Genomic DNA, 27,725 nt, shown 5'->3' on the forward strand with positions numbered 1-27,725 from the left:
GTGTTAGATAGGAGTGAATGGAGACGAATGGTACTTGGGACCTGACGATCTGTTGGAGTGTGAGCAGGGTAATATTTAGTGAAGGGATTCAGGGAAACCGGTTATTTTCATATAGTCGGACTTGAGTCCTGGAAATGGGAAGTACAATGCCTGCACTTTAAAGGAGGGGTTTGGGATATTGGCAGTTTGGAGGGATATGTTGTGTATCTTTATATGTGCATGCTTCTAGACTGTTGTATTCTGAGCACCTCTGCAAAAACAGTGATAATGTGCGAGTGTGGTGAAAGTGTTGAATGATGATGAAAGTACAGTGGACCCCCGCATAACGATTACCTCCAAATGAGACCAATTATGTAAGTGTATTTATGTAAGTGCGTTTGTACGTGTATGTTTGGGGGTCTGAAATGGACTAATCTACTTCACAATATTCCTTATGGGAATAAATTCGGTCAGTACTGGCACCTGAACATACTTATTGAGTGAAAAAATATCGTTAACCGGGGGTCCACTGTATTTTCTTTTTGGGGATTTTCTTTCTTTTTTTTTGGGTCACCCTGCCTCGGTGGGAGATGGGGCCGACTTGTTGAAAAAAAAAAAAAAAAAAAAAAAAATATAATATATATATACAAATGGAATTGTCAGTTAAAAATAGGAGAGGAGAGTTATTAAATGGAGAGTTAGAGGTATTGGGAAGATGGAGGGAATATTTTGAGGAATTGTTAAAAGCTGATGAAGATAGGGAAGCTGTGATTTCGTGTATAGGGCAAGGAGGAATAACATCTTGTAGGAGTGAGGAAGAGCCAGTTGTGAGTGTGGGGGAAGTTCGTGAGGCAGTAGGTAAAATGAAAGGGGGTAAGGCAGACGGGACTGATGGGATAAAGATAGAAATGTTAAAAGCAGGTGGGGATATAGTTTTGGAGTGGGTGGTGCAATTATTTAATAAATGTATGGAAGAGGGTAAGGTACCTAGGGATTGGCAAAGAGCATGCATAGTTCCTTTGTATAAAGGCAAAGAGGACAAAAGAGAGTGCAAAAATTATAGGGGGATAAGTCTGTTGAGTATACCTGGTAAAGTGTATGGTAGAGTTATTATTGAAAGAATTAAGAGTAAGACGGAGAATAGGATAACAGATGAACAAGGAGGCTTTAGGAAAGGTAGGGGGTGTGTGGACCAGGTGTTTACAGTGAAACATATAAGTGAACAGTATTTAGACAAGGCTAAAGAGGTCTTTGTGGCATTTATGGATTTGGAAAAGGCGTATGACAGGGTGGATAGGGGGGCAATGTGACAGATGTTGCAGGTGTATGGTGTGGGAGGTAGGTTACTGAAAGCAGTGAAGAGTTTTTACGAGGATAGTGAGGCTCAAGTTAGAGTATGTAGGAAAGAGGGAAATTATTTCCCAGTAAAAGTAGGCCTTAGACAAGGATATGTGATGTCACCGTGGTTGTTTAATATATTTATAGATGGGCTTGTAAGAGAAGTAAATGTGAGGGTCTTGGCAAGAGGCGTGGAGTTAAAAGATTAAGAATCACACATAAAGTGGGAGTTGTCACAGTTGCTCTTTGCTGATGACACTGTGCTCTTGAGAGATTCTGAAGAGAAGCTGCAGAGATTGGTGGATGAATTTGGTAGGGTGTGCAAAAGAAGAAAATTAAAAGTGAATACAGGAAAGAGTAAGGTAATGAGGATAACAAAAAGATTAGGTGATGAAACATTGGATATCAGATTGGAGGGAGAGAGTACAGAGGAGGTGAATGTATTCAGATATTTGGGAGTGGACGTGTCAGTGGATGGGTCTATGAGAGATGAGGTGACTCATAGAATTGATGAGGGGAAAAGGGTGAGTGGTGCACTTAGGAGTCTGTGGAGACAAAGAACTTTGTCCTTGGAGGCAAAGAGGGGAATGTATGAGAGTATAGTTTTACCAACGCTCTTATATGGGTGTGAAGCATGGGTGATGAATGTTGCAGCGAGGAGAAGGCTGGAGGCAGTGGAGAAGTCATGTCTGAGGGCAATGTGTGGTGTGAATATAATGCAGAGAATTCGTAGTTTGGAAGTTAGGAGGAGGTGCGGGATTACCAAAACTGTTGTCCAGAGGGCTGAGGAAGGGTTGTTGAGGTGGTTCAGACATGTAGAGAGAATGGAGCAAAACGGAGTGACTTCAAGAGTGTATCAGTCTGTAGTGGAAGGAAGGCGGGGTAGGGGTCGGCCTAGGAAAGGTTGGAGGGAGGGGGTAAAGGAGGTTTTGTGTGCGAGGGGCTTGGACTTCCAGCAGGCATGTGTGAGCGTGTTTGATAGGAGTGAATGGAGACAAATGGTTTTTAATACTTGACGTGCTGTTGGAGTGTAAGCAAAGTAACATTTATGAAGGGATTCAGGGAAACCGGCAGGCCGGACTTGAGTCCTGGAGATGGGAAGTACAGTGCCTGCACTCTGAAGGAGGGGTGTTAATGTTGCAGTTTAAAAACTGTAGTGTAAAGCACCCTTCTGGCAAGACAGTGATGGAGTGAATGATGGTGAAAGTTTTTCTTTTTCGGGCCACCCTGCCTTGGTGGGAATCGGCCAGTGTGATAATAATAAAAAAAAAATATATATATATAATATATATATGTTATATGTTGAAAAAAAAAAAATATATAATATATATACATTATTAATTATAGATGCATTATTTGGGCTTCTATACTCTATAAGATGTAGGTGTTGAGATGGCTTTCAATAATTTTCTCAAATAAAATATATTTTGGGAGCAAGGGCCTAGTAACTCCTTTTCTTGTATACATTACTAAAATTAAAAAGAGAAACTTGTTTTTGTTTTTGTTTTTGGGCCACCCTGCTTCAGTGAGTTATGGCCAGTTTGTTGAAAGAAGATTTTACTGAACATTATATGTGGCAATGTGGATGAGGTACATGTCGCATATATCAAGTTACACAATATTTAATCCAGAGTGTTAGTTTATAAGTAACTATGTATACACATTCTTGGCCCTGGCTAGTGGTCCTCTGACAATCACTGACTTATTGTCCTGAATATCATCCAGTACAATGTACCCATGCCATATATTCCTAGAGAATATTCTTTAAATAATACCATCATATTAAAATACAGTGGACCCCCGGTTAACGAACTTTTTTCATTCCAGTTGTATGTTCAGGTGCCAGTACTGACCGAATTTTTTCCCATAAGGAATATTGTGAAGTAGATTAGTCCATTTCAGACCCCCAAACATACACGTACAAACGCACTTACATAAATACACTTACATAATTGGTCGCATTTGGAGGTGATCGTTAAGCGGGGGTCCACTGTATATTCATAAAACAATTAAAATATTTTACAGTACCTGTGCATACTTTAATGACAGTGTAAGCAAAGTCTGCAAAACATGTGAAGCATAAGAATCAGTGCATATTGGTCTGAGATCCTCTGCAAACACCTTTGCCAAAGCTTGAACTTGCTTGACATCAGCAAGGGGTAACACATCATCTAAGATACGTGACACGATCTGGTTACTTGCTAGGTTCTTCTCTTGCCCTTCTCGCACTAGTTCACAAAAGAAGTTTTGCACTAGAATCTCTGAAAGGGTTGAATAAAATTAGGAGTACAGTAGGTCCCCTTGTACAGGCAGGCAGTCTGCATTCTTATAAAGTTACTACATCCCTTGAAAGTTCAGTTAGAGAAATTTCACAATGCTATTGCTATGTTCAATAATTGTAATACAGCCTCTCCTCACTTAACGACAGAGTTTCGTTCCTAAGACCACGTCGGTAAAAGTATTTTTCGCGCTAAGCAAGAAGCACACTGTAATGGTAGTGGGTTTGTGTCAACCATCTCTGATATTGTGTTAATGTCACCTTTGCATAAATTGTAACATTTTTAATATATTTTTAAATGTTTATACAGTAACATACTGTATATTGTAATAAACAGAATAGAGAAAATCAGCTCTAGTATATATTATTTAGGTATGTGTACTGGTCAGAGAGCCCGTCTTAAGTCTGAGTTGCTGGTAACCGAGTATGTATGTCGCTAAGTGAGGAGAGGCTGTTTATTATAAATGGGGTTAAGTTCCTGAATGGCCTAAAAATTACCAAGTAATAAAACTAATAATATTGCTCAAAATAAACACATAAGTAATGGAAATACTGTACTCTACTAATGTATGTATGACTGTACATGTATATATAAATAAATAATTGTATTATCAGACTTACCCAATTCCTTGCAATATTTATGTAAGTTCTGAAGAAATAAGTTTCAGTTTGAGCTTTAAACACGAGCCAGAAGGCCTAATGCAGTGCTCCCCTCTATGGAAAAGCGGCTAAAAATGTGGTTATAAGGAACCCATATTAACATCATCAATAAAGACCTCACATAACCACGTTTGTGCCTTTTCACCATTGTGTCAGTGCCCGAAATGCCTAGGCTTGCTAGGCATACTAGTGGCCTTCTTTGTACGTAACTGTTGTTTCATAATATGTAAACCACCCATTGTAATGTTTACAGAGAAATAAACATTTCAATTTCAATTACAGTAGCTCAAAACATTACCTACCCATTCTCAATATTCGTATGTTAATTTAAAGTTGTCAAGTAATAGAGTGGAATGTCTATTACACCTGCCAAGAGATGTACAAAAAATTTACTCAACATGAATAAGATATTAAATGGCAAGTTTATTTAGGTACAGGTGCAAATAAATATTTACACAATTACCATACACAGTAAGATAAGTGTAAATTACCTAGGATAATCCAAAAAAGTCAGACAAAATTATTTATTTCCACTGGGGTCCTTGAATTTCCACTGGGGTATTAAGACTTGATATTTTACCATATACATGTATATATATTATTGTGAGAATAAACGTTAATTACTAAATATTCTACTGATGATGAATAAGGTATGTGCAACACCTGGGTATCAAAATTCTGGGGAGCCCAGTCCCTGGACCAATTATGTGCATCTTTTCACAGCCACCCACAGGAAGGGTATTGGGTGCATAAGAACATTAAACTAACAGAAGGACGCTTCTCAGCAGAATATAAACACTTAATATTTTATGACACGTATAAGCTATGTACACCGCTGAATAAATGCTTATTTCTTGGGCAGTGTTGTTTTGGGAGATATTAGCAAAAATAATACATTTTTAAAACTACAAGCATCAACAGTGACCAATAGTAGAGTAAAGTTATGTCACATTAGGGTATCTTGGGTTTGGTTACATTTCTTATTTGTACACAAGATAAAATTTTGTTTGTATTTTTAACCAGGGGGAAAGTTAGACACTCGATAAACTCAGTGTGTCATCGGTGGGGGCGGTGTCTTATTTCTATTGTTTTTTTTAATCTTGTCCCCCAGGATGCAACCCACACCAGTCGATTAACACCCTGGTACCTACTTCTACGTTAACAGGGACAACAGGTGTTAAGAAACATGCATAATACTATCTATAATGCAAAATGCACTCAATATTATACAATTTTAAGTATGTTTAACAACCAAAATCTTCCGAGGAGCAACATTTATTACCATCACTAAATAAATTTATTTAGATAAGAGGTTCACAAAAGTACAACTATCATACCCAGTAACATTGTAAATTACCTAGGGTAACCCCCAAAGAAGTCAGTTATTCTGATCCATGGTATTTGTTGGACCTGCCTAGCATGGGCTGTTAGCTTGTACTGCTTCTCTATAAATCATCTTAAATCATCTCCACAATATTTTTACGTACCTTTCTCTTCACCCTCCACATGTTTCATATGTTCGAAAACACGTAGATAATAGTTATATTCATCTTCAGACAGTTGTTTTCCTTTGCCATGATTTCCCTTTTTTGCATGAAACTTCAACTGACGCAGAAACTTATTCTTTTTCAGTTTCTTCTTGTGGCTGCGGCGGCGGTGCTCGTCAGCCATGGTGTTATGTACATACAACTGAAATAAAACTGATGGTTAGTAAGTTTATTCAGGTACAGGTACACATAAATAAAGTTACATAAATGATCATAGCAGCATATAAGTGTAGATTATCTAGGATAACCCAAACAAGTTAGATCAAGTAACTTATTTCCACTGGGGTCCTCAAGGACCCCGATGGAAGTAAGTCACTTGGCCTTTTTTTGGGGTTATCCTAGGTAATGTACACATATATGCTGCTATGATCATTTATGTAACTTTATTTATGTGTACCTGTACCTGAATAAACTTGCAGCCCACGCTGGTGCCAGGAGGTTCAGCTGCTGCTGTGCTGCCGCTCCTCGCTGCCGCTCCTCGCTGCTCCTCCTCTATACAACCAATACACAACATAGCTGGAAATTGGCTAAAAAAAAAAAATGCTAGCAGTGAGAGTGAGTGTCTCTCTTTTTTACACAGGGTTTTACAAGGTTAGATTAAGCACCTCAATGTGATTATTATTATAATAAAAAATAAGCGCTAAACCACAAGGGCTATACAGCACCTCAATGGAAATAAGTTACTGACTTTTTTTTTGGTCATCTCAGGTAATTTACACTATGTATGAAAATTGTATTTTTATGTACCTAAACAAACAAATTTTATTTGTGTAATATACAAAGTGTAGTTTACATGTAGTAAAATATTGTGAAGCACAAAGACAGCCACTGGCATGCATATGCATGACCCTGGAGAGGGGTTTCGGGGGTCAACGCCCCTGCGGCCCGGTCTGTGACCAGGCCTCATGGTGGATCAGGGCCTCATCAACCAGGCTGTTACTGCTGGCTGAACGCAAACCGACGTACGAGCTACAGCCCGGGTAGTCAGGTATTAATTTTCGGTGCCTGTCCAGTATTTAGTCACTTTGTATTTAGTCACTTAGTATTTAGTCAACTTACTCCACAATTTGTAATAATTTAGGGTTAAGAAATAATCTAAGTTTGCCCGAAATGCCTAGCCTTGCTAGGTGTTCTAGTGGCCCCCTCTGTAATTAGTATTTTATTACATGTAAACCACACAATAACCAAAATCTGTAAACCCCTCATTGTAATCCTTATAGAGAATAAACTTTGATTTGATTTGATTTGATTTGAAAACAGCCAGGAGTCTATAGGTAATTCCCCTTATGTATGCTGAGAGGCAGTTGAAGTCTTGGCCTAAATAAACTTACTAAGGGTTCCTCCTAACTTTATTTACAAGCTAAGAGCTGTTACATACATACATCAGCTCATTTATTATTATAATCGAGGGGGAGCGCTAAACCCATAGGATTATGCAGCGCCTGGGGGGGGGGATGTGGAAGGTATTCAGGTTTAATTCAGGGAACTGGCGCACAGATCCAATTCCCTAGATCAAGAGCCCCTCACCAGCGTCAAGGAACCTTCCTTGAGGGGATCAGCTCATTTAATAGCCTTTTAATAGTTATGAAACAAGTTTGAGCCATCTGTGGGTCAGTGATTTATTTGGTCAACAGACTTTATTTCGTCGATGTTATTCTGTACGACCATGTTCCAGACTAGTCATCTTAGGACTATTATTATGAAAAAGAAGCGCTAAACCCATCCTAGGAATTAAAAATCTCAGATAAAGCGATGTTCTTGAGGGTACAGCCAGAATGTAGTTATGTTTGCTGCCCGTTTTGTTGTGTACAAGATAACTTCTGTCTGTGGAGTGGAGCCAAGTGTCTTTCTTACTTTGACAATACATACATATACATACACAAACACTACATACATATGCATACACACACACACTGCACACACACACTACACACACACACACACACACACACACACACACACACACACACACACACACACACACACACACACACACACACACACACACACACACACACCAGCAAGACTGGACTTAGTATTCACCTTGAGTAGTGCAGATATCAAGGACATCACATATGAAAGACCCCTTGGGGCCAGCGATCATGTGGTTTTAAGCTTCGAATACACAGTAGAGCTACAAGTGGAGGGAGAAGCAGGAAGGCCAGGACGAATGAAGCCAAACTACAAGAAAGGGGACTACACGGGAATGAGGAACTTCCTGGAGGAAAACAAGTCAAGGACCAGGTAATCAGGCTAAGGAAGGAAGGAGGAGAGACAACAAGAAATGACCGTGAAGTATGTGAGGAACTCAACGAGATTCAAAGAAGTGTTCACAGAGGAGACAGAAGGGGCTCCAGAAAGACGGAGAGGTGGGGCACACCACCAAGTGCTGGACACTGCACACAACCGAGGAAGAAGTGAAGAGGTTTCTGAGTGAGCTAGATACCTCAAAGGCAATGGGGCCAGATAACATCTCCCCATGGGTCCTGAGAGAGGGAGCAGAGGCACTATGTGTACCCCTAACAACAATATTCAATACATCTATCGAAACAGGGAGATTGCCTGAGGCATGGAAGACAGCAAATGTAGTCCCAATCTTTAAAAAAGAAGACAGACATGAAGCACTAAACTACAGACCAGTGTCACTGACATGTATAGTATGCAAAATCATGGAGAAGATTATCAGGAGAAGAGTGGTGGAACACCTAGAAAGGAATGATCTCATCAACAGCAGCCAACATGGTTTCAGGGACGGGAAATCCTGTGTCACAAACCTACTGGAGTTCTATGACATGATGACAGCAGTAAGACAAGAGAGAGGGATGGGTGGATTGTACATTCTTGGACTGCAAGAAGGCGTTTGACACAGTTCCACACAAGAGATTAGTGCAAAAACTGGAGGACCAAGCAGGGATAACAGGGAAGGCACTACAATGGATCAGGGAATACTTGTCAGGATTCCAGGTTGAGGAACTGATTACCTCGAACTTCTCCTCTCCTTACCCATTTCTACTTTGTATTGGACTGATGAAGCCACTGTGTGGCGAAACGTTTCTTCAATAAAGATTCCCATGTGTTGCATAAGTGTCTCAATTCTTCAACTTGTCGGTTTTCTAAACCATTCATCACATTTATCAATACAGATTCTAGGACATAATTAGAAGACAGTAGAACTATATATAAAAGATGAGGTAATCAGTCCCTCAGCCTTGGAGTTAGTGTTCACAGCATCGTGGTGGAGGAGAATCTGGAGCAAAGGCAAGAAGACTGGCGGTTATATAGGCGTCAGTGGATAAGGACGTGCAGCAGACGAGGGCATAGTCACTGGTAGGCGGGATTCCCAAGTGGAAGTAGGTCCTTCCCAAAGAGATGGGTTAGTTGTAGCAGCCGTGAAGAAAGTCTTGTAGATGTCCTCTGAACCAAGATTCCATGATGTTGCAGTGTCTGACAAGTTGTGCAAGAAAGGTATAAAATACCGACAATATGAAAGTTAAGACACATGTGCAGCATCTGGATATCTTTATTGTAGACGTTTCGCCATCTAGTGGCTTTATCAGTGCTACAACTAACCCATCTCTTTGGGAAGGACCTACTTCCACTGGGGAATCCCACCTACCAGTGACTATGCCCTTGTCTGCTGCACGTCCTTATCCACTGACGCCTATATAACCGCCAGTCTTCTTGCCTTTGCTCCAGATTCTCCTCCACCACGATGCTGTGAACACTAACTCCAAGGCTGAGGGACTGATTACCTCATCTTTTGTATATAGTTCCACTGTCTTCTAATTATGTCCTAGAATCTGTATTGATAAAGTCACTGGATGGCGAAACATCTACAATAAAGATATCCAGATGTTGCATGTGTCTTAACTTTCATATTGTTGGTATTTTATACCTTTCTTGCACAGATCAGGTTACCATCAAATGTGCTCAATTTTGATCAAAATAAATATACATGACAGGGTTGCCAGACAAATTTTGATGCTTTTAGTCATGTTTAGCTATACTTTTTGTTATATTGTATGTTATTTTAAACCTAACTTAAACCAGATTTTATAATTATAATCATGGGGGAGTACTAACCCATAGGATTATACAGTGCATGTGGAGGAGATGGAAGGTATTCAGGCTCAATTCAAGGAACTAGAGCACAGATCCAATTCCCTAGATCAAGAGCCCCTCACCAGCATCAAGTAACCTCCATTGAGGGGAACCTAAACTCTAACACTTTTACTACTACATTCATGGGGAAGTGCTAAATTTGTTGATCATACTAGCACCCGGGCAATGCGAGGCAATAAGATTCGAGATAAGAGAGATGATAATTCCAATTCTTTGGATCAAAAGCCCTTCTTTAGTATCCTTAATACTGAAGGACCTTGAATAGTTTTATTTAGGGGGAAGCACTAAACCCATAGGGGCCAGAGCAGAAATCAGGTTCAATCCATGGAAAGTGAGGACTAATCCAATTCATTGGATCAAAAGCTCTTTACTAGATTAAAGAAACCTCACTTATATAACTAGGCTTTAGTAAGCTAGCACATGAGTTATACCAGTACATATATTAATATTTTATTATGCTAGTTTGGAATTGCAAGTTAGTTGCAGATTATTGGGAAAATGTGTCAATTTTATAAATATCTTCCTCACCTTCAATGTGCATGTTCTGGTGCTTTATATACATCAGGTGATGGTTTTATGAAATACTGGACTGTTCTGTACTGTACTAACAAATGTTTTAGATTGCATTAATCTTTTTATCATTGGAAGGTGATCCGATAAATCTGGTGGAAGTCAGTACATATGTGCCAAGTACCTGAAAGACAGGGAATTCCCAATGAACAAAAACATATCTAAGGATTAATTAGATAACTTATGTTCAAAGGCATGTATTATAATTTTATTCATAAGAAGGCACCTGGAGAATGGGAGATAACTTACTCAGTAGCATAACATGTGCTGTCTCTGTCTGTCTCAGCAACACAACATATGCTGTACGTGTAACTCAGTAATAAAAAAAATCCAAGGGGAAGGTAGCACCAATTCTTTGGATCATGAGCCCTTCACCAACATCAAGGCAAACCTGTTAAGGCAGCTCAAAGGTATGTAAGGTTGATGATTCTTCTGACTGCATTACACAGCAAACTGGAGACAGTTGTTATATGTGAATTCTGTTTACATAAGTGCTGATAGTGCACAAGAAGTACAATAATTAAGATGATAAATGTGTAATATGAATGAATAATATCTGAGCACCTCTGCAAAGACAGTGATTATGTATGAGTCATGGTGAAGGTGTTGAATAATGCTGAAAGTTTTTTCTTTCTTTTTGGGTCACCCTGCCTCGGTGGGAAACAGCCGATGTGTTAAAAAAAATCTAAGTACAAAATGAAAAACTACTTTTTTTCATTTTTGATTGCAAACATCAGGCATATCACCATATTGTACAAGTCATTATTAAAAATCAATGGGTGTGTGTCAATCATTACAATAAGTATGTATATAAAGTATGCTAAATGTTTTGAGTGATGATTAATTATTATTATTATGTATAATCAAATAAAGCGCTAAACCGACAAGGGTCATGCAGCACTGCGGGGCAGAAAATAGTGCCGGGTCTATAAACAGCTAGGTGGAGAAGGGATTAGAGGTGAGGGGAGAAAAGGTATGCTAGGGACGCTAAGGGCTATGTGTCAAAGTTCGTATAATAAGCAGGTGCTGGCAAAAAGTCAAAAAGTGATCATAAGTCAAAGGCAGGGTTGTCTGCAAGAAAGGAAGATAAGATAAGAGTGGTATGGCGGCAGCGTTGGTGGAGGTAGATCCTGCGAGCTCACTGGTAAACCAGACAATCCACAAGAAAGTGAAGAATCAAAACAGGGACCTGACAAACCTCACAGAGAGGAATAGGGTGTTGTTCCATGAGATACCCATGGGTAAGGCGAGTATGGCTGATCAGGAAATAGGAGAGCACAGTCTCCTGAGTATGGCAATGGTGGTAAGATGGCCACAAACCTAAAAGCGGTTTAATAGAATGCAGTTTCTTATGGTGTATGTCTGACCACCATTGTTGCCATCGGCCACGAAAACAGGCAGAGATGACTAAAATAATCCCTGAACGGAATACCTCTATAGGAAACTGGAATATCACGTACCACTGACCGTGCAGCAGCATCCACCTGCTCATTGCCCTGCACAACAACGTGTCCAGGGACCCAATAGAAAACGACATCTTTGTTTTTGCTTGCTACATGGCGCAACCATAGTTGAATACAAAGGACCAGTGGATGAGGGGAATCAAATTGTTTAATGGCTTGTAAAGCACTGAAGGAATCTGAAATGATCACAAATGTTGAAGGAGACATACATTTTTTTTTTTCGACAAGTCGGCCGTCTCCCACCGAGGCAGGGTGACCCAAAAAGAAAGAAAATCCCCAAAAAGAAAATACTTTCATCATCATTCAACACTTTCACCTCACTCACACATAATCACTGTTTTTGCAGAGGTGCTCAGAACACAACAGTTTAGAAGCATATATGTACAGTGGACCCCCGCATAACGATGGCATCGCATAGCGATTTTTCCGCATAACGATTACTTTTATCGCAAAATTTTTGCCCCGCATACCGATTAAAAACCCGCATACCGATTTTCGTCCGAGACGCGTCCAATGTGCCCTCACATGTGCCGGCCGTCCCATTGTTTACCAGCCAGCCTCCGCGGTAACATCCAAGCATACACTCGGAATATTTCGTATTATTACAGTGTTTTCGGTGGTGTTTCTGGAAAATAAGTGACCATGGGCCCCAAGAAAGCTTCTAGTGCCAACCCTGTGGTAAAAAGGGTGAGAATTAGTATGGAAATTAAGAAAGATTTTGAAGGGTTTGGGGCTAACCCTGAGAAGCCTATGCCAGTTGTGGAATCCATTGTGCCTACTTCAAAGATTAAGGAAATGTGTGCAGAGTGGTTTGAACTGCAAACCTTTATAGATGAAAATCACCCTGACACAGCTGTTGCAAGCCGTGCTTGTGACTATTTCAATGACAATGTTATGGCCCATTTTAGGAAAGTCTTGAAGAAACGGGAGGTACAGAGCTCTATGGACAGATTTGTTGTGCGACAGAGGTCCAGTGACTCTGAAGCTGGTCCTAGTGGCATTAAAAGAAGAAGGGAAGTAACCCCAGAAAAGGACTTGCTACCTCAAGTCCTAATGGAAGGGGATTCCCCTTCTAAACAGTAAGAAGATAATGCTCTCCCCTCCTCCCATCCCATCAATCATCACCAGATCTTCAATAAAAGTAAGTGTCATGTAATTGTGCATGCCTTTTTCAGTTTGTGTGTATTAAAATTAACATTTCATGTGGTAAAAAAATTTTTTTTTCATACTTTTGGGCGTCTTGCACGGATTAATTTTATTTCCATTATTTCTTATGGGGAAAATTAATTCGCATAACGATTATTTCGCATAACGATGAGCCCTCTTGCACGGATTAAAATCGTTAACCGGGGGTCCACTGTATAAAGATACACAACATATCCCTCCAGACTGCTAATATCATACATATGTACATGTATATGTAATATGTATATGTAATATGTATATGTATATGTAATATGTATATGTAATACAGAGAAGAGCTATGAGGATGGCATACAACTCGGTGGTAAAAAACACTAGCCAAGTCTAACAAATGACTTCGGACGACATCGTGAGGGAACACCGCAGTGAACCTAACACTGTCAGAAGATTTAGAACCATCTGTATAAACAGCAACAGCATGAGCATGTGACTGGAAATGCTCAAGAAAAAGAGCGAGAAGAAGCCATAGGTAGGAGAGCTTTAGTGCATGGCAGTAGGGGAGAACAGACACAAACCATCAGAACCTCCCAAGGGGGTAGGGAAAAAGCAGACGCTAAATGAACATATAAAGCGAGTCAACTGGAGAGAAGACTGAAGACGAAAAGAAAATGGTCGGGGTAAGCAGGGGTGCCAAACAAAAACGGGCTTCTACTAACGTCTGAGACCAACCTATACGTAGAAGGAACACAAAGATCATGAGAGCAGAATATGTAACAAAGGTAATGAGCATCACGATGATCAGCCAAGGAAGGAATATTTACCTCAGCATAGAGACTTTCAACAGGGGATGAATGAAAGGCACCAAGGGGATCTAACTTAGAGTTGTAGGAGAAGCTGCAGAATAGACTTGGTTGCCATAATCCAGCTTGGACAAGACTAGGGTGGAATGCAAATGGAGGAGAGTTTGGCGATCTGCTTCCCATGAACAATGCACAAGAATTTTAAGGAGATTCAGCCGACCATGGCAAGCTGCCTTCAAAGAGAAGGTGTGAGGTTTTCATGTCAACCAGCAATCAAACAGAATGCCAAGAAACTTGACTGTATCACATTCTGGAATACATGATCTGTGTAAATACAATGGAATATCTGGGACAAGAGGACATCTAGTGAAGGTAATGAAATGGGTTTTCGTACTAGAAAAATTAAATCCATGAGAAGTGGCCCAATGGGAAACTCAGTAAATTGCATCCTGAAGGGAGGCTGCTACCAGGCAACAGTCAGTGCCTGCATAAGCTATAGCGAAGTCATCCACATAAAGTGACAACCAAATATGCGATGGAAGAACGGAAGGTAGGTCATTTACACCCAAGAGAAAAAGGGTAGTGCTAAGGATACAACCTTGTGGGACTCCCTTGACCTAAACAAAGTCTAAGGAAAGTGAGGCGCCAACACGGACACGAAAATGTCTTTTAGATAAGAATGCAGCACGGAAGGTCGGTAGATCACCGCAGAGGCCTAAGGAGTGGGTCTGGGTTAAGATGTTATACCTCCAAGTGGTATCATATGCCTTCTCAAGATAAAAAAAAGACTGCTAGGACAGAGTGTTTATTAGCAAAGGCATTTTGCACATGCGTATCTAAGTGGAGCAAGGGGTTCAAAGCAGAGCGGCCCTTGCAAAAGCCATATTGGAGAGGAGAAAGATTATTGTAAGTCTCCAAATACCACATCAGACGTCTGTTCACCAATTGTTCCATCACCTTGCAGACTACACTGGTCAGAGCAATGGGACGATAGTGAGAGGTATCAAGCCCCGAGGTGCCTGGTTTGCAAAATGGTAGTACAATGGCAGATTTCCATTGTTGAGGGAGAACCTCTCATGTCCAAATAAGATTAAAAAGATGCAAAAGGACTGTAAGGGCTGTAGAATGCAGATGCTGTAGCATATAGATATGAATATCATCAGGCCCAGCTGCCGATGACCAGCAAGCGGAAAGTGTGGACTCTAGCTCTAGGACAGTGAAAGGTATGTTACATGGCTCCATTCCATTAAAAGAGAAATCCAAGGGCGATTGCTCCCTGGTAGACTTAGACACAAGAAACGAGGGATAGAGGTGTGAAGTCCTTGGGAGACATGGACAAGATAGTTCCCGATATTCATGGTAACTTCAAGAAGTTCCACAACACTAACGCCAGCAACCCGCAAAACAAGAGCTGGGTCCAGAGTACTTGCCACACAACTTTCGTACCTTCTTCCAAACCACACACACATAGAGGAAGTAAAGGTAACAGTAGAAACATAGTCTTGCCAACAAGTACATTTAATGTCGCATATGATGCGGCAAGCGACTGCCCTTGCCTGCTTAAAATCTAAAAGACGATCTGAGGTCCGATTATACTGATAATGGCCCCATGCAGCATGTTTCAAACACACTGCATGGGCACATGCAGGAGACCACGAAGGCACACATGTCTGAGAATGCCTGCTTGAAGTTTGAGGAATAGAACATAATGCTGCAGCCAAAACTAAAGTCGAAAACTGGTGCACCAGCTCATCAATAGAAGCCAAAGAAGGGTAAGATGAGAGTATAAGTCCTAATTTGCTCGTCCAAATTGCCAACAGGGCTATGAGGCGGTCGGGAATATGTAGTAGAAGTAATAAGAATAGGAAAGTGATTACTGTCGTCCAAATCCGGGAGAACAGACCAAACGTAATCAAGTGTGACTGACAAGCAGCAGATAGAAAGATTAATGCAAGAGAGAGACTGAGTGCAAGAGTCAAAATGGGTGGGAGCACCCATATTTAAAGCATGAAGAGGATAAGAAGTGAGAAGAGTCTCCAACTGATCACCATGAGTCACAGAGGGACCCTCCCAAAAGATGGTGAGCATTAAAATCACCTAACAGCAAGATGGGTGGCAGCAAAGAAGAGATCAAGAACACAATATCTGAGATACAGAATGCATGGGAAGGGGAGAGATATAGAGAGCAAACTGTATATCACCTGAGCAAATAAATAGGGACTGCAGTATAATACAGCAGAGAATGAACAAAGACCTGTTGATACAGTATACCAACACGCACAAGAAGCGCACTCTCATTAAATGACTCATCAGGAAGAGAATCAGAAGACTGCAACAGTACATATCCTGAAATGGGATGGACAACAGCTGAACGAACTTTGGGCTCTTGTAACCCAACACATACTGGTAAACAGGGAAATGATGACTAAACATCATAATAATGTGAACAAAATATTTTTCTTAATACTTTCCCAAATGTTATAAAAAAACAAAAAAGGAAACTGCAACTGAACCTTAAATACTTACATTATTTGGACTGTATAATAACTCACATTATGCTGCAGAACTATTTCAATATCATTTAAAGTTGACAGTGATGAACATAATTCAGTTCTATAGTCTTCAAACATTGATGCACTGAAAGACCAACATTCAATCATGGAATTTCTAAGTACAGCATTGTTCTAATTTTCACATGAAGCAATGAAGCATACACTAGCTTGCATGTCTCAGAATGATAGTGGCTTTCTTTGCTCCAATCATGTTATGTTATGTAAACACACATTGTAACCTTAGCAAAGAAATAAATATTTTATTTTATTTTTTATTTTATTTATAAAATTAATGATTAATCAAACAATTAGCACTACTTCACAAAATATTTAAATCCTTTTAGGTTGTACTATGTGAGCTCTTGGAAGATTACAAACATATCTTGTAAACATGTAAACTGGAATCGAAAACTCTTCCTATCTTGTTAGGAACTTAAACCCTTGCTATTTATTTCACCCAAACTCCATTCATGGCTATACCCAGCTGTGTATTCCTCCTCCAGATACAGTACTGGGCTATATCCTACTCTGATATGCATTTTTCACCAAGCTTCCATACAAGCATGAAACAACAAATTGACTGAAGCTATTTTACTAGTAACTGGTTGCACAAATATAAACAATTGTTGTTGTTGTTGGGATTTATAAGGCCACTGACAGAATATAAATAGCTAATGACACACACTGCCTGATGAGTTGGTAGTAATTTTTCAATTTTTTTTTATTTTTGTGATGAAATATACATTTTTAATGATTTATTTAACCTATATATTGGTTTCTGACCCACTGCTATGTCAATAGCCCCTTAAAGTGCTTGCTCCATGACTATCTACCCAATAAATGCTTCCTATTAAATTAATACTGTTTTACAGTAAATAATTAGCAAAACTGTCAGATTTAACAAGGAACTGTAAATTTAACAAGGAACTTTGTTCTTACATTATAATGTAAGAACAATTACATTATAATGTAAGAACAATGTTGCTGCATTGTAAATAACATGGAACTCTGGTGTTCAACTGCAAATATAACAAGGACCTGTGATGTTGTAGTGTAAATGTAACAAAGAACATTTATCTTGCATTATAAAGTACTGTAACAAGAAACTGTGGTGATGCACTGTAAATGTAGCAAGGAAGTGTGCCACTGCATTATAAAGCACGAACTGTCGTGTTCTACTGCAAATGTAAAAAAAAAAAACTGGTTTTGCATTGTAAATACAAAAAACTTACTTTAAGGCTGTAAATGTAATCAAGAAGAACTACGTACTCATCTGTGTGTGCTCACCTAAATGTGACGCAAAGGTCGAGTCTCAGCTGACCCCTGCCTCTCAACTTGCTAGCCTAGTGGGCCTTGTCATACCTGATCATCAAACTGTGTATAGAGCCTGCCTTTACCACTTCTTCACCAAGGTCATTTCACTATCTGACCTCCCCAAGACTGAAGAAATACTTCCTGACATCCCAGTGACTTGTCTGCGTCTAACTTCCAGCTGGGTCCTTGAGTTTCTGTTTCTTGCCTCTCCAACAGCCTGTCCCTGTCTACCCTATCAATTCCCCAGAGTATTTTGTTATCTTCCCTGGTTCTTCTATCCTCCATTGTTGTTAGATTCACTTCCATTAGCCTCTCCTCATAGCTCATGCCCTTTACCTCAGGAAAAAGCCTCATTGCGTACTCCTGCACTTTCTCCAGTTTCTTCACACGTTTCCTTCCTTAACCGAGGGTTCCAAACTGGTGCTGCGTTCTCCAAGATGGGTCTTCCATGTATTGTATAAAGTGCCCAGAAAGACTCTTTGTCGAGATTCCTGAACAAAATCTTTCTGGGCACTTTATACAACATATTTCAAGCCCATCTTGGAGTACACAGCACTAACATGGAGGCCTCAACTGAGAAAGCATGTCAAGAATCTGATGATGATGTGTATATAATATGTAAGTTTGGCAGGTGATAGTTATAGACACTTCAATTTACTCCTAAATGCTAGAATTTACACAGGTGAATGAAGATATAAAAATATAGGTGCCAAAAAATAAGGTCAAAATACCCAATAATTAAAACATAAAATAAACATGCATTTAATTAATTTCCTATTGCATTTTGCTATTCAAAATATGCAGTATTCAATATTTACATAAAGTATGAAACTATACATTCAGTCAGTGTCAGTCAATCTATCTGTCTCTGACAGAAGTAAAAAAAAAAACAAAGGCATATAAATCTAAGTGTCACCAGTGGGTACAGTATGAATTCATAATTTTAAGTACAGCGTCTCCTCACTTAACAATAGAGTTCCATTCCTAAGACCACATCGGTAAATGAATTCGTTGCTAAGCGAGGAGCATACTATAATGGTAATGGGTTTGTGTCGACTATCTTTGATACTGTTTTTATGTTACCTCTGCACCATTTATAATATTTCTAGTATATTTTAAATGTTTATACAGTAGTGTACTGTATATTGTAATAAACTGAACAGAGCAAATCAGCTCTAATATACATTATTTAGTCATTCATACTGGTCAGAGCCTGTCTTAAGTCTGAGGCATCGGTAAACAAGTACGTCGCTAAGTGAGGAGAGGCTGTATACGCACAGGATGTAGAGGAACCATTTACTGTATATCAGTTGTCTTTCTCCACATCTCTTGGACATTATTATGATATACAGAAGGATACAATCTTATTAGCAATACCTGATAAGTAATGGTTTTAGGGAGACTACTACAAGATATAATTTTATTCAGTTACGCAGAGATATAGATATACAAGGTAAACTGATTAGAGATGCCCAACAGGACTACTACTCACTTTGGGGGTGCTTCGATATTTCACTTTATTTAACTTCATGTGAAATTCCATCCTCTCCTCACTTAACGACAGAGTTCCGGTCCTAATAGTGTCAATAAACAAATTCGTCGCTAAATGAGGAGAATACTATAATGGTCAACCATCTTTGATATTGCTTTAATGTCACCCTTGCACCATATATAAAATTTTAAGTATATTTTTAAATGTTTATACAGTAGTGTAATATCAGAATAGAGGAAATCAACTCTAATATACATGTACATTAAGCATGCATACTGGCCAGGGAGCCCGTCATAAGTCCAAGTCGTCAGTTAACGAGTACGTCGCTAAGTGAGGAGAGCCTGTATTTTATATAAGATCCAGTGTACGGATGAGCCTACACACGATGTTGCACCTACAGTGATATACAGCAATCAATTAAATGCATTTTCTTAACCACAGCTTTTTCTTTATAGCAACTTTACAACTTTATTTTACATCTTTCCCTGTAACTCAATTCTCAGTAAATGCAACCCCTATATCTGTTATCACTTCTCAAGACACCTCAGCAATTAATAATACATTTTTTTTTTTTAACAAGTCGGCCGTCCCCCACCGAGGCAGGGTGACCCAAAAAGAAAGAAAATCCCCAAAAAGAAAATACTTTCATCATCATTCAACACTTTCACCTCACTCACACATAATCAATGTTTTTGCAGAGGTGCTCAGAACACAACAGTTTAGAAGCATATACGTATAAAGCTACACAACATATCCCTCCAAACTGCTAATACATGTGATAATAAAATGCTGACATGTCTGATAGCATTTAGTGAAAGATATTTTTTAGCCTAATATAACATTAGTAAAGTAATGCTTTGTACATGAAATATCCATAATGAATTATATAATCAATTAAAATCAATTAACACTTAGAAAAACAAAAATCATTGCATCACTTTTTCTTACTACTAGAGAGCATTTCCTATGTTATTAACAGGCATTTAAAGTTCGTCGGCTTTTACAGTTTGCGTTTCCAACACCTCAACTGGTTTAACAGTTTGCATTTCCAACACCTCAACTGGTTGTACAGTTTGTGATTCCAACGTCTCGAATGGTTTTACAGTTTGTGATCCCAACTCTTCAAGTGCCTCTTTCATTGAGTCAACAACAGTTTTATCATCATAGTAGTAAAACTTGTATGTTGGATTGCCTTTCTTGTTGTAGATACTTTGTTGTACTTCTCCTTGGGAGTCTGAAGAGAAAAACTTAATTATGAATACCACACAATAAATGCTTAAATTTGGGCGCAGTACTAATAATTTATTATAACTTGATACAAAAGATTTTTACTTGCAAAATTAAGATTTTTAAAATTCATTTGAAATCACTTTTTTTTTTATTAATAGTTACTAGAAACATCGTATCAAGAGTTACCAAGAAAGAGAATGCGTGGAATGTATCCTCCATCAGGTGCATACTTGTCTTCCTTTGGTTCTTCATCATCTATAGTGTTAACCATAACAAAATTCTTGCTTAGCTGTAATGCTTCACTAGATTCGGCAAACTTGGGCTTAAATGCTGGGGAGAAAAAAAAAAGGCAAATTAATGTTACTTGTTAAATTGGCTCATATCCTTCAGCTAGAGCTAAAACATTTACAGTAACTCTACAAATGCTCATGTAAAAGACAGCCAATATGTTTCAACCAAGTATGGTACATTATGCGTCATGACATTTCGAACAACCTAGATTTGACGAGAGCTAAGAAAATAAGCTATTTGATCTATAACAACAGACAAGATTTTACTATATATTTATTATGACCAAGGTAACACTGATGATGAGATTCAGGAAAATGGTTAGCCAGATAAGTTCTGGAGGTGGGATGTACAGTGCTTGCACTCTGAAAAAGGGGTGGGGATGTTGCAGTTTGGAGAGCAATTTAAACTATGATGTCTGCACACTTCTGGCAAAGCAATGACTGAAAAAATTATGGTAAACATGGTATTTCCTTGTTCTGGGCAACCTTACCTTGGTGGTAGAAGGCAAAGAGCAGGGCATGGTTAAAAATCTTTCAAAAACATTATAACAAAATGACTTGAACTTACCATACACATTGCTGAAGGGATTCATATAAAAACAAAAATACCATCTTTATGACTACTCATGTGGTTCCCAGAAAACTTCCAGATTTTTGGATCTTTCTGGATGAGGCAGCTGCAACGGTGGTTGACATAAGAGCTGGCTTTGCTGCTGCCATATACTCCATGTGTCTGGTTGTTTCACACTGTCAAGTCTGACCAGTGGGTAGTGATGGTAGTTAAGTGCTGCACTTTTCCTCCAGTGAGAAACTTATTGCCTTCCTTAAAACCATAAGCTAAGAAAGACACTGTTGCCATCCTGCAAAACCACTACTTTTTGCACCCACCCAACTACCAACAGACAAGAAAGGTAACATAAATAATATGCCAACATACCTTTACATGCTCCACACCAAGACTTGTGGATGATAAGCATTAATGGCTTTCCAGTGTCTTTAGAGATCTTTAGGCCATCTTCCAATGTATACCATTCATAATTTTCTCCAAGACCTGCAGGAGAATAAAATCATAAAAACTTGAAAAAATACTGCTACAATTTACAGGCATCATCATATCAAAAACAGTACTGTACTATAAATGTACTATACATGTACTATAAATGGGCCAAAAGGCCCATTTATAGTACACATACAAGATATATATACAGGCCTAGCTGACATCAATGACATACTACTACATAGAAAGCCACTTGTTATGCAGAGCATTTTGGGCAAATTAGGCCAGTTTTGTCTCAGTGTGACCCACACCAGTCGACTAACTCCCAGGTACCCATTTTACTGATGTGGAACAAACAACTGGTGTAAAGAAACATGCCCAATGTTTCTACCCTCGCCGGGAATCGAACCCGGACTCTCACCATGTGAAGCAAGAGATTTAGCCACCAGGCCAGGGACACCAAGTTTTATCATTAATATTTCTTACATGTATCAACAGAGTAATTACATACTGTATATCAGAAAATAAAAAAGTAACATCTGTATATGGGTAACATCTGTACATGGGTTTAGAGCAGGTCGCTCCTTTCTGTTTCAGCTACTGGATCACTACGACAAGGTCCTAGATGCACTAGAAGACAAAAAGAATGCAAATTTAATATATATACAGACTTTGCAAAAGCCTTCGACAAGTGTGACCATGGTGTAATAGCGCACAAAATGCGTGCTAAAGGAATAACAGGAAAAGTTGGATCTATAATTTCCTCACAAACAGAACACAAAGAGTAGTAGTCAACAGAGTAAAGTCTGAGGTGGCTACAGTGAAAAGCTCTGTTCCACAAGGCACAGTACTCGCTCCCATCTTGTTTCTCATTCTGATATCTGACATAGACAAGGATGTCAGCCACAGCGCCGTGTCTTCCTTTGCAGATGACACCCAAATCTGCATGACAGTGTCTTCCATTGCAGACACTGCATGGCTCCAGGCGGACATCAACCAAATCTTTCAGTGGGCTGCAGAAAACAATATGAAGTTCAACGATGAGAAATTTCAATTACTCCAATATGGTAAACATGAGGAAATTAAAACTTCATCAGAGTACAAAACAAATTCCTTCCACAAAATAGAGCGAAAAACCAATGTCAAAAACCTGGGAGTGATCATGTTGGAGGATCTCACCTTCAAGGACCATAACATTGTAACAATCGCATCTGCTAGAAAAATGACAGGATGGATAATGAGAACCTTCAAAACTAGGGATGCCAAGCCCATGATGACACTCTTCAGGTCGCTTGTTCTATCTAGGCTGGAATATTGCTGCACACTAACAGCACCTTTCAAGGCAGGTGAAATTGCTGACCTAGAAAATGTACAGAGAACCTTCACTGCGCACATAACGGAGATAAAACACCTCAATTACTGGGAGCGCTTGAAGTTCCTGAACCTGTACTCCCTGGAATGCAGGCGGGAGAGATACATGATTATATACACCTGGAAAATCCTAGAGGGACTAGTACCGAACTTGCACACAAAAATCACTCACTACGAAAGCAAAAGACTCGGCAGACGATGCAACATCCCCCCAATGAAAAGCAGGGGTGTCACTAGCACGTTAAGAGACAATACAATAAGTGTCAGGGGCCCGAGACTGTTCAACTGCCTCCCAGCATACATAAGGGGGATTACCAATAGACCCCTGGCTGTCTTCAAGCAGGCGCTGGACAAGTACCTAAAGTCGGTACCTGACCAGCCGGGCTGTGGCTCATACGTTGGATTGCGTGCAGCCAGCAGTAACAGCCTGGTTGATCAGGCTCTGATCCACCAGGAGGCCTGGTCACAGACCAGGCTGCGGGGGCGTTGACCCCCGGAACTCTCTCCAGGTAAACTCCAGGATACTTACATGAAGCAATATTAAATCATTCCTGTACCTCAAGGCTAGAGTTTTATTTAGCTTTTATAACTGGTATGATACTCCATGGGGAAGCTGAGAAGAATCCTTCATCCATAAGCCATGCTTGTCATAAGAGGCAACTAAAATGTTATGAACAAAGGGCTAGTAACCCCCCTTTTCCTGTGTAAATTACTAAATGTGAAAAGAAAAACTTTTTAAAGGTGTTTCTTAGTTTTTGGGTCATACTACATCAGTGGGAGAAAACCAGTATTAAAAAAATGGTAAGATCAAGTTATTACAATACTTGAGTCAATTGCATTTAGCAATAAAAATTCAAATACAATCACAATATGTTGTTATAGTTATAAGGTGATATTTAAGATAACTTATCCAAGGATATTCTTACAATTCCCTTAAAAGGAGGAATTGTAAAACAACAAATGAGCCATAATTTAAACTGTGCCATTGAGCTGCCAGAGCAAGTCAAATTTAAGATTTGTAGGGCTTAAGCTGTGTAGAGTATGATTTAAATGTATTTGTGACAGACAAATTAAAATATTGTATAAATATATGAAGAAAGGTTATTAAGTTTATTCAGGTATAGGTATATATAAATACATAGTTACATAAATTATCATACACAATTGTCATACATAGCAGCATGTGTGTTGATTACCTAGGATAACTCAACAAAGTCACTGACTTATTTCCACTGTGGCCCTTGTGATAATTATCTAAATTTAAAAGTTAAAAGGTAAGTAATTTAACTATGTGAAAAATAGTTGTAATAAAAGGAGATATACTAGGGGTAAGGTAAATTCAGATAATTACATTAACATTAAAGATAGGATCAGATCATAGTACTTATATGTTAGATATACAAGAAATCACTCTCCTTCATTTGTATAGCCACATTCATTAGGTACCTTTTGAGTCTTCTTGAACTGGCTCATGCTATGACAAGCTTTGACAAATGCAGGTAGTCTATAAGATAAGATAAGATTTCGTTCGGATTTTTAACCCCGGAGGGTTAGCCACCCAGGATAACCCAAGAAAGTCAGTGCGTCATCGAGGACTGTCTAACTTATTTCCATTGGGGTCCTTAATCTTGTCCCCCAGGATGCGACCCACACCAGTCGACTAACACCCAGGTACCTATTTGCTGCTAGGTGAACAGGACAACAGGTGTAAGGAAACGTGTCGAATGTTTCCACCCGCCGGGAATCGAACCCGGGCCCTCCGTGTGTGAAGCGGGAGCTTTAGCCACCAGGCTATGTTTAAAGCTTGACCACTGACCATGAGGACTTAACCTTGAATATCTCTACAATATAGTTTTTACTTTAGTGTCTAATTATGTAATTAATTATCTAGTTATGGATACTTTTATCTTTTATCATCATCAGTATCTGGAACATACGCCTATTACCATGGTACCGTGAGATAACACAACCACAAGTTTTCCCAAGTCATTATTACCGTTTCCCAAGTCTTCTTCAGCACTTATTTCCACAGGAATGATATTAAGCAGCAGGAAAGCAGAGAGTGACACGTAGTAGTTGTTGATGAGAGCCATGGTGGTGGTGTTGCTGCTACCTCTGTAACAACATTATGCAGGTACACACCTGCAGTCACAGGTGTTAACATATAACATCTGCTAGCCTGGCCTGGGGCTATACAATGACAACTCTGTTTTCTACACACAATATTTTTCTTTTTTTTTTGTCAGGGGGGAAAGAGCTAAACCCATAGGAATCACACAGACCAGTAGTTTTTGTTTAAGTAAGTTTATTCAGGTACAGATACACATAAATACAGTTAAATAAATTATCATACATAACAACATATGTACATTACCTAGGATAACCCAAAAAAGTCAGTGACTCATTTCTATTGAGGGTTCTTGTAATATCTTATTTAAATCTTAAAAGTTAAAACAGATTAGTGACTCAACGAAGTGAAAAGATTTATTTTTTTTTGTCTTATATAGTACATTGTGTAGAACCTTGCATAATCCAGTTAATTCAAACACTAAATTATTTCTATTCTTTGAAAAACTCGTTTTTTTTTCTTTTTTACACAAAATTTCTTGCAATTTGACGGAAATAAGTCACTGTCTGACTTTTTTGGGTTATCCTAGATAATCTACACATGCTGCTATGTATGATAATTTATGTACGCATCTATATTCATGTGTACCTGTACCTGAATAAACTTACTTAATTTGATGAATAAGAATAATAATAGTTAACTATATTACTCGTTCACTATATTACTCGTTCAAAGTGCTATATAATTATCTAAAATGTAGTTCTCTTGTTTTTTTTTTTCAATTAAACACTAGTGACCATGATGAAATAATCTCTGGTAAAATAATTCGCGATGAATTAATTGGGTTAATTCTACACAATGAATTAGGGTTAATTCTTCGTAATTAGTTATTTATACCACCAACTTTTATGTGCCTTCTGAACCACTGCACAAACTGATACTATTGTGTATACTACTGTCTGTAAAATCATTTGCAGAGTCCGAGTACAACTTATCTTATCTTACAACTTTTTTGTTGTGGCTGCCATATGTTACTTTCATTTTATTTAGTAAGTTTATGTAAAGTAAAAGGACACAACTTTATTATGTGGCCTGGTGGCTCAAGCTCCCGCTTCACACACGGAGGGCCCGGGTTCGATTCCCGGCGGGTGGAAACATTTCGACACGTTTCCTTACACCTGTTGTCCTGTTCACCTAGCAGCAAATAGGTACCTGGGTGTTAGTCGACTGGTGTGGGTCGCATCCTGGGGGACAAGATTAAGGACCCCAATGGAAATAAGTTAGACAGTCCTCGATGACGCACTGACTTTCTTGGGTTATCCTGGGTGGCTAACCCTCCGGGGTTAAAAATCCGAACGAAATCTTATCTCTCTTATCTTATCTTAAGTTTATTTTGGTACGGGTACACGTAAGTACAATTATCTAGGTATGAAATCTTATCTCTCTTATCTTATCTTAAGTTTATTTTAGTACGGGTACACGTAAGTACAATTATCTAGGTATGATAATTGCACTTATGCAAGGAACCTATAGTGACATAAAAACTGACGGTGACGACAACGAAATGGACTAAATATGACAAAAGAGGGACCGGCATTCAAGTACCAGACCTGCTGCCAGACGTGAACCAGACATGAGACGTTTTCCACTACAATGAAATAACTGACCTCCATATCAACTGCACCAGTGTTTAACGGGAAGACAACATGGCAGAAAACCTGATCAACTAAATCTCCAAGGAAATGACAGGTCTGTAGGACTTTTTTCTTCAGTGCCAAACGAGGGAAAGAATTGAGCATTTAAACATGGCTGACCGGCATCCAAACAGCCGCTACTGCCAGACGTACAACTAGCGAAGTGAAATTCTCATCTTTACTGACGTTCATCTGTTGACAGTAGCATCATATCTGTACCACCATCATATCACCTGTACCAGTGCTAACGAGAGGGAAACACAGGAGACATCGTCAAATCAACAGTACAAAACTCCAATTTTATAGGTCGGATATCCCTCAGTGCCAGTCGTGAGAAAGAAGTGAATAGTTAAACAGTCAAGGTTAATGTTTTAGTAGCTGACCTATATTCAGCTGACCAGTGTACAGTGAGAGAATCATAGAAAACGCCAAATATATCTATAAACTCAAGGAAAGTCAGGTTGTAGGTGGCGTTACTCCCCTCAGTGTTTTAAAAATGGCTGAGTCAGCAGAACAGGTCAGGCAGTCAACACCACACAACCCCCGATAAATGGAATTGAGGGGGATTTTGAAGGATAAAACAATGGATTAAACCTTTCTGATCTACCAGAATGGAAAGGAGTTAGAAGTTAATTGAGGAAGCCAGACTGTGAAGTGAGATGGGAAGGGGAGTGTGTAATAAGGGTTTAACTGTAAGGGTTTTGTGAAGTTAAGGGAAAAGTGAGCAGTGAAGAGGGTCTTGAAGAGGAAATTTTACTAGTAATTCAGTGGTGATTGCTAAAGCAGATACTAAGTGTACTAGGGACTGGAAAAGAGA

General features: G+C 39.1%; 2 protein-coding genes across 3 annotated transcripts in view; both read right to left on the reverse strand.

Annotated features, from left to right (window-relative positions):
* LOC128690943 (nucleolar protein 9) overlaps positions 1-6,358 on the reverse strand; it is a 68,008-nt gene extending 61,650 nt beyond the window's left edge. The window contains exons 1-3 of the mRNA XM_053779735.2: positions 6,206-6,358; positions 5,743-5,944; positions 3,346-3,578 (exon numbers count right to left, since the gene is read on the reverse strand). Coding sequence (XP_053635710.2) covers positions 3,346-3,578; positions 5,743-5,944; positions 6,206-6,316 — 546 coding nt within the window. The 5' untranslated portion in view covers positions 6,317-6,358. The remainder of the gene's footprint in view (positions 1-3,345; positions 3,579-5,742; positions 5,945-6,205) is intronic.
* A 10,350-nt stretch (positions 6,359-16,708) lies between these two features.
* Positions 16,709-26,184, reverse strand: LOC138851037 (thioredoxin domain-containing protein 12-like). Of its 2 annotated transcripts, none has more exons than XM_070088396.1 (5): positions 26,119-26,184; positions 25,143-25,288; positions 21,716-21,829; positions 20,675-20,818; positions 16,709-20,492 (listed from the first exon to the last, which is right to left on the reverse strand). In XM_070088396.1, the coding sequence occupies exons 2-5, from the start codon at positions 25,237-25,239 to the stop codon at positions 20,242-20,244; spliced, it is 606 nt and encodes a 201-aa protein (XP_069944497.1). In that variant the 5' UTR covers positions 25,240-25,288; positions 26,119-26,184; the 3' UTR covers positions 16,709-20,241. The 2 variants fall into 2 exon arrangements, with proteins under 2 accessions (XP_069944497.1, XP_069944498.1); XM_070088397.1 differs by lacking the exon at positions 26,119-26,184 and adding an exon at positions 25,883-26,057.
* Positions 26,185-27,725: the final 1,541 nt, after the last annotated feature.

The sequence above is a fragment of the Cherax quadricarinatus genome, chromosome 24 (assembly GCF_038502225.1).
Source record: "Cherax quadricarinatus isolate ZL_2023a chromosome 24, ASM3850222v1, whole genome shotgun sequence".
Taxonomy (NCBI): domain Eukaryota; kingdom Metazoa; phylum Arthropoda; class Malacostraca; order Decapoda; family Parastacidae; genus Cherax; species Cherax quadricarinatus.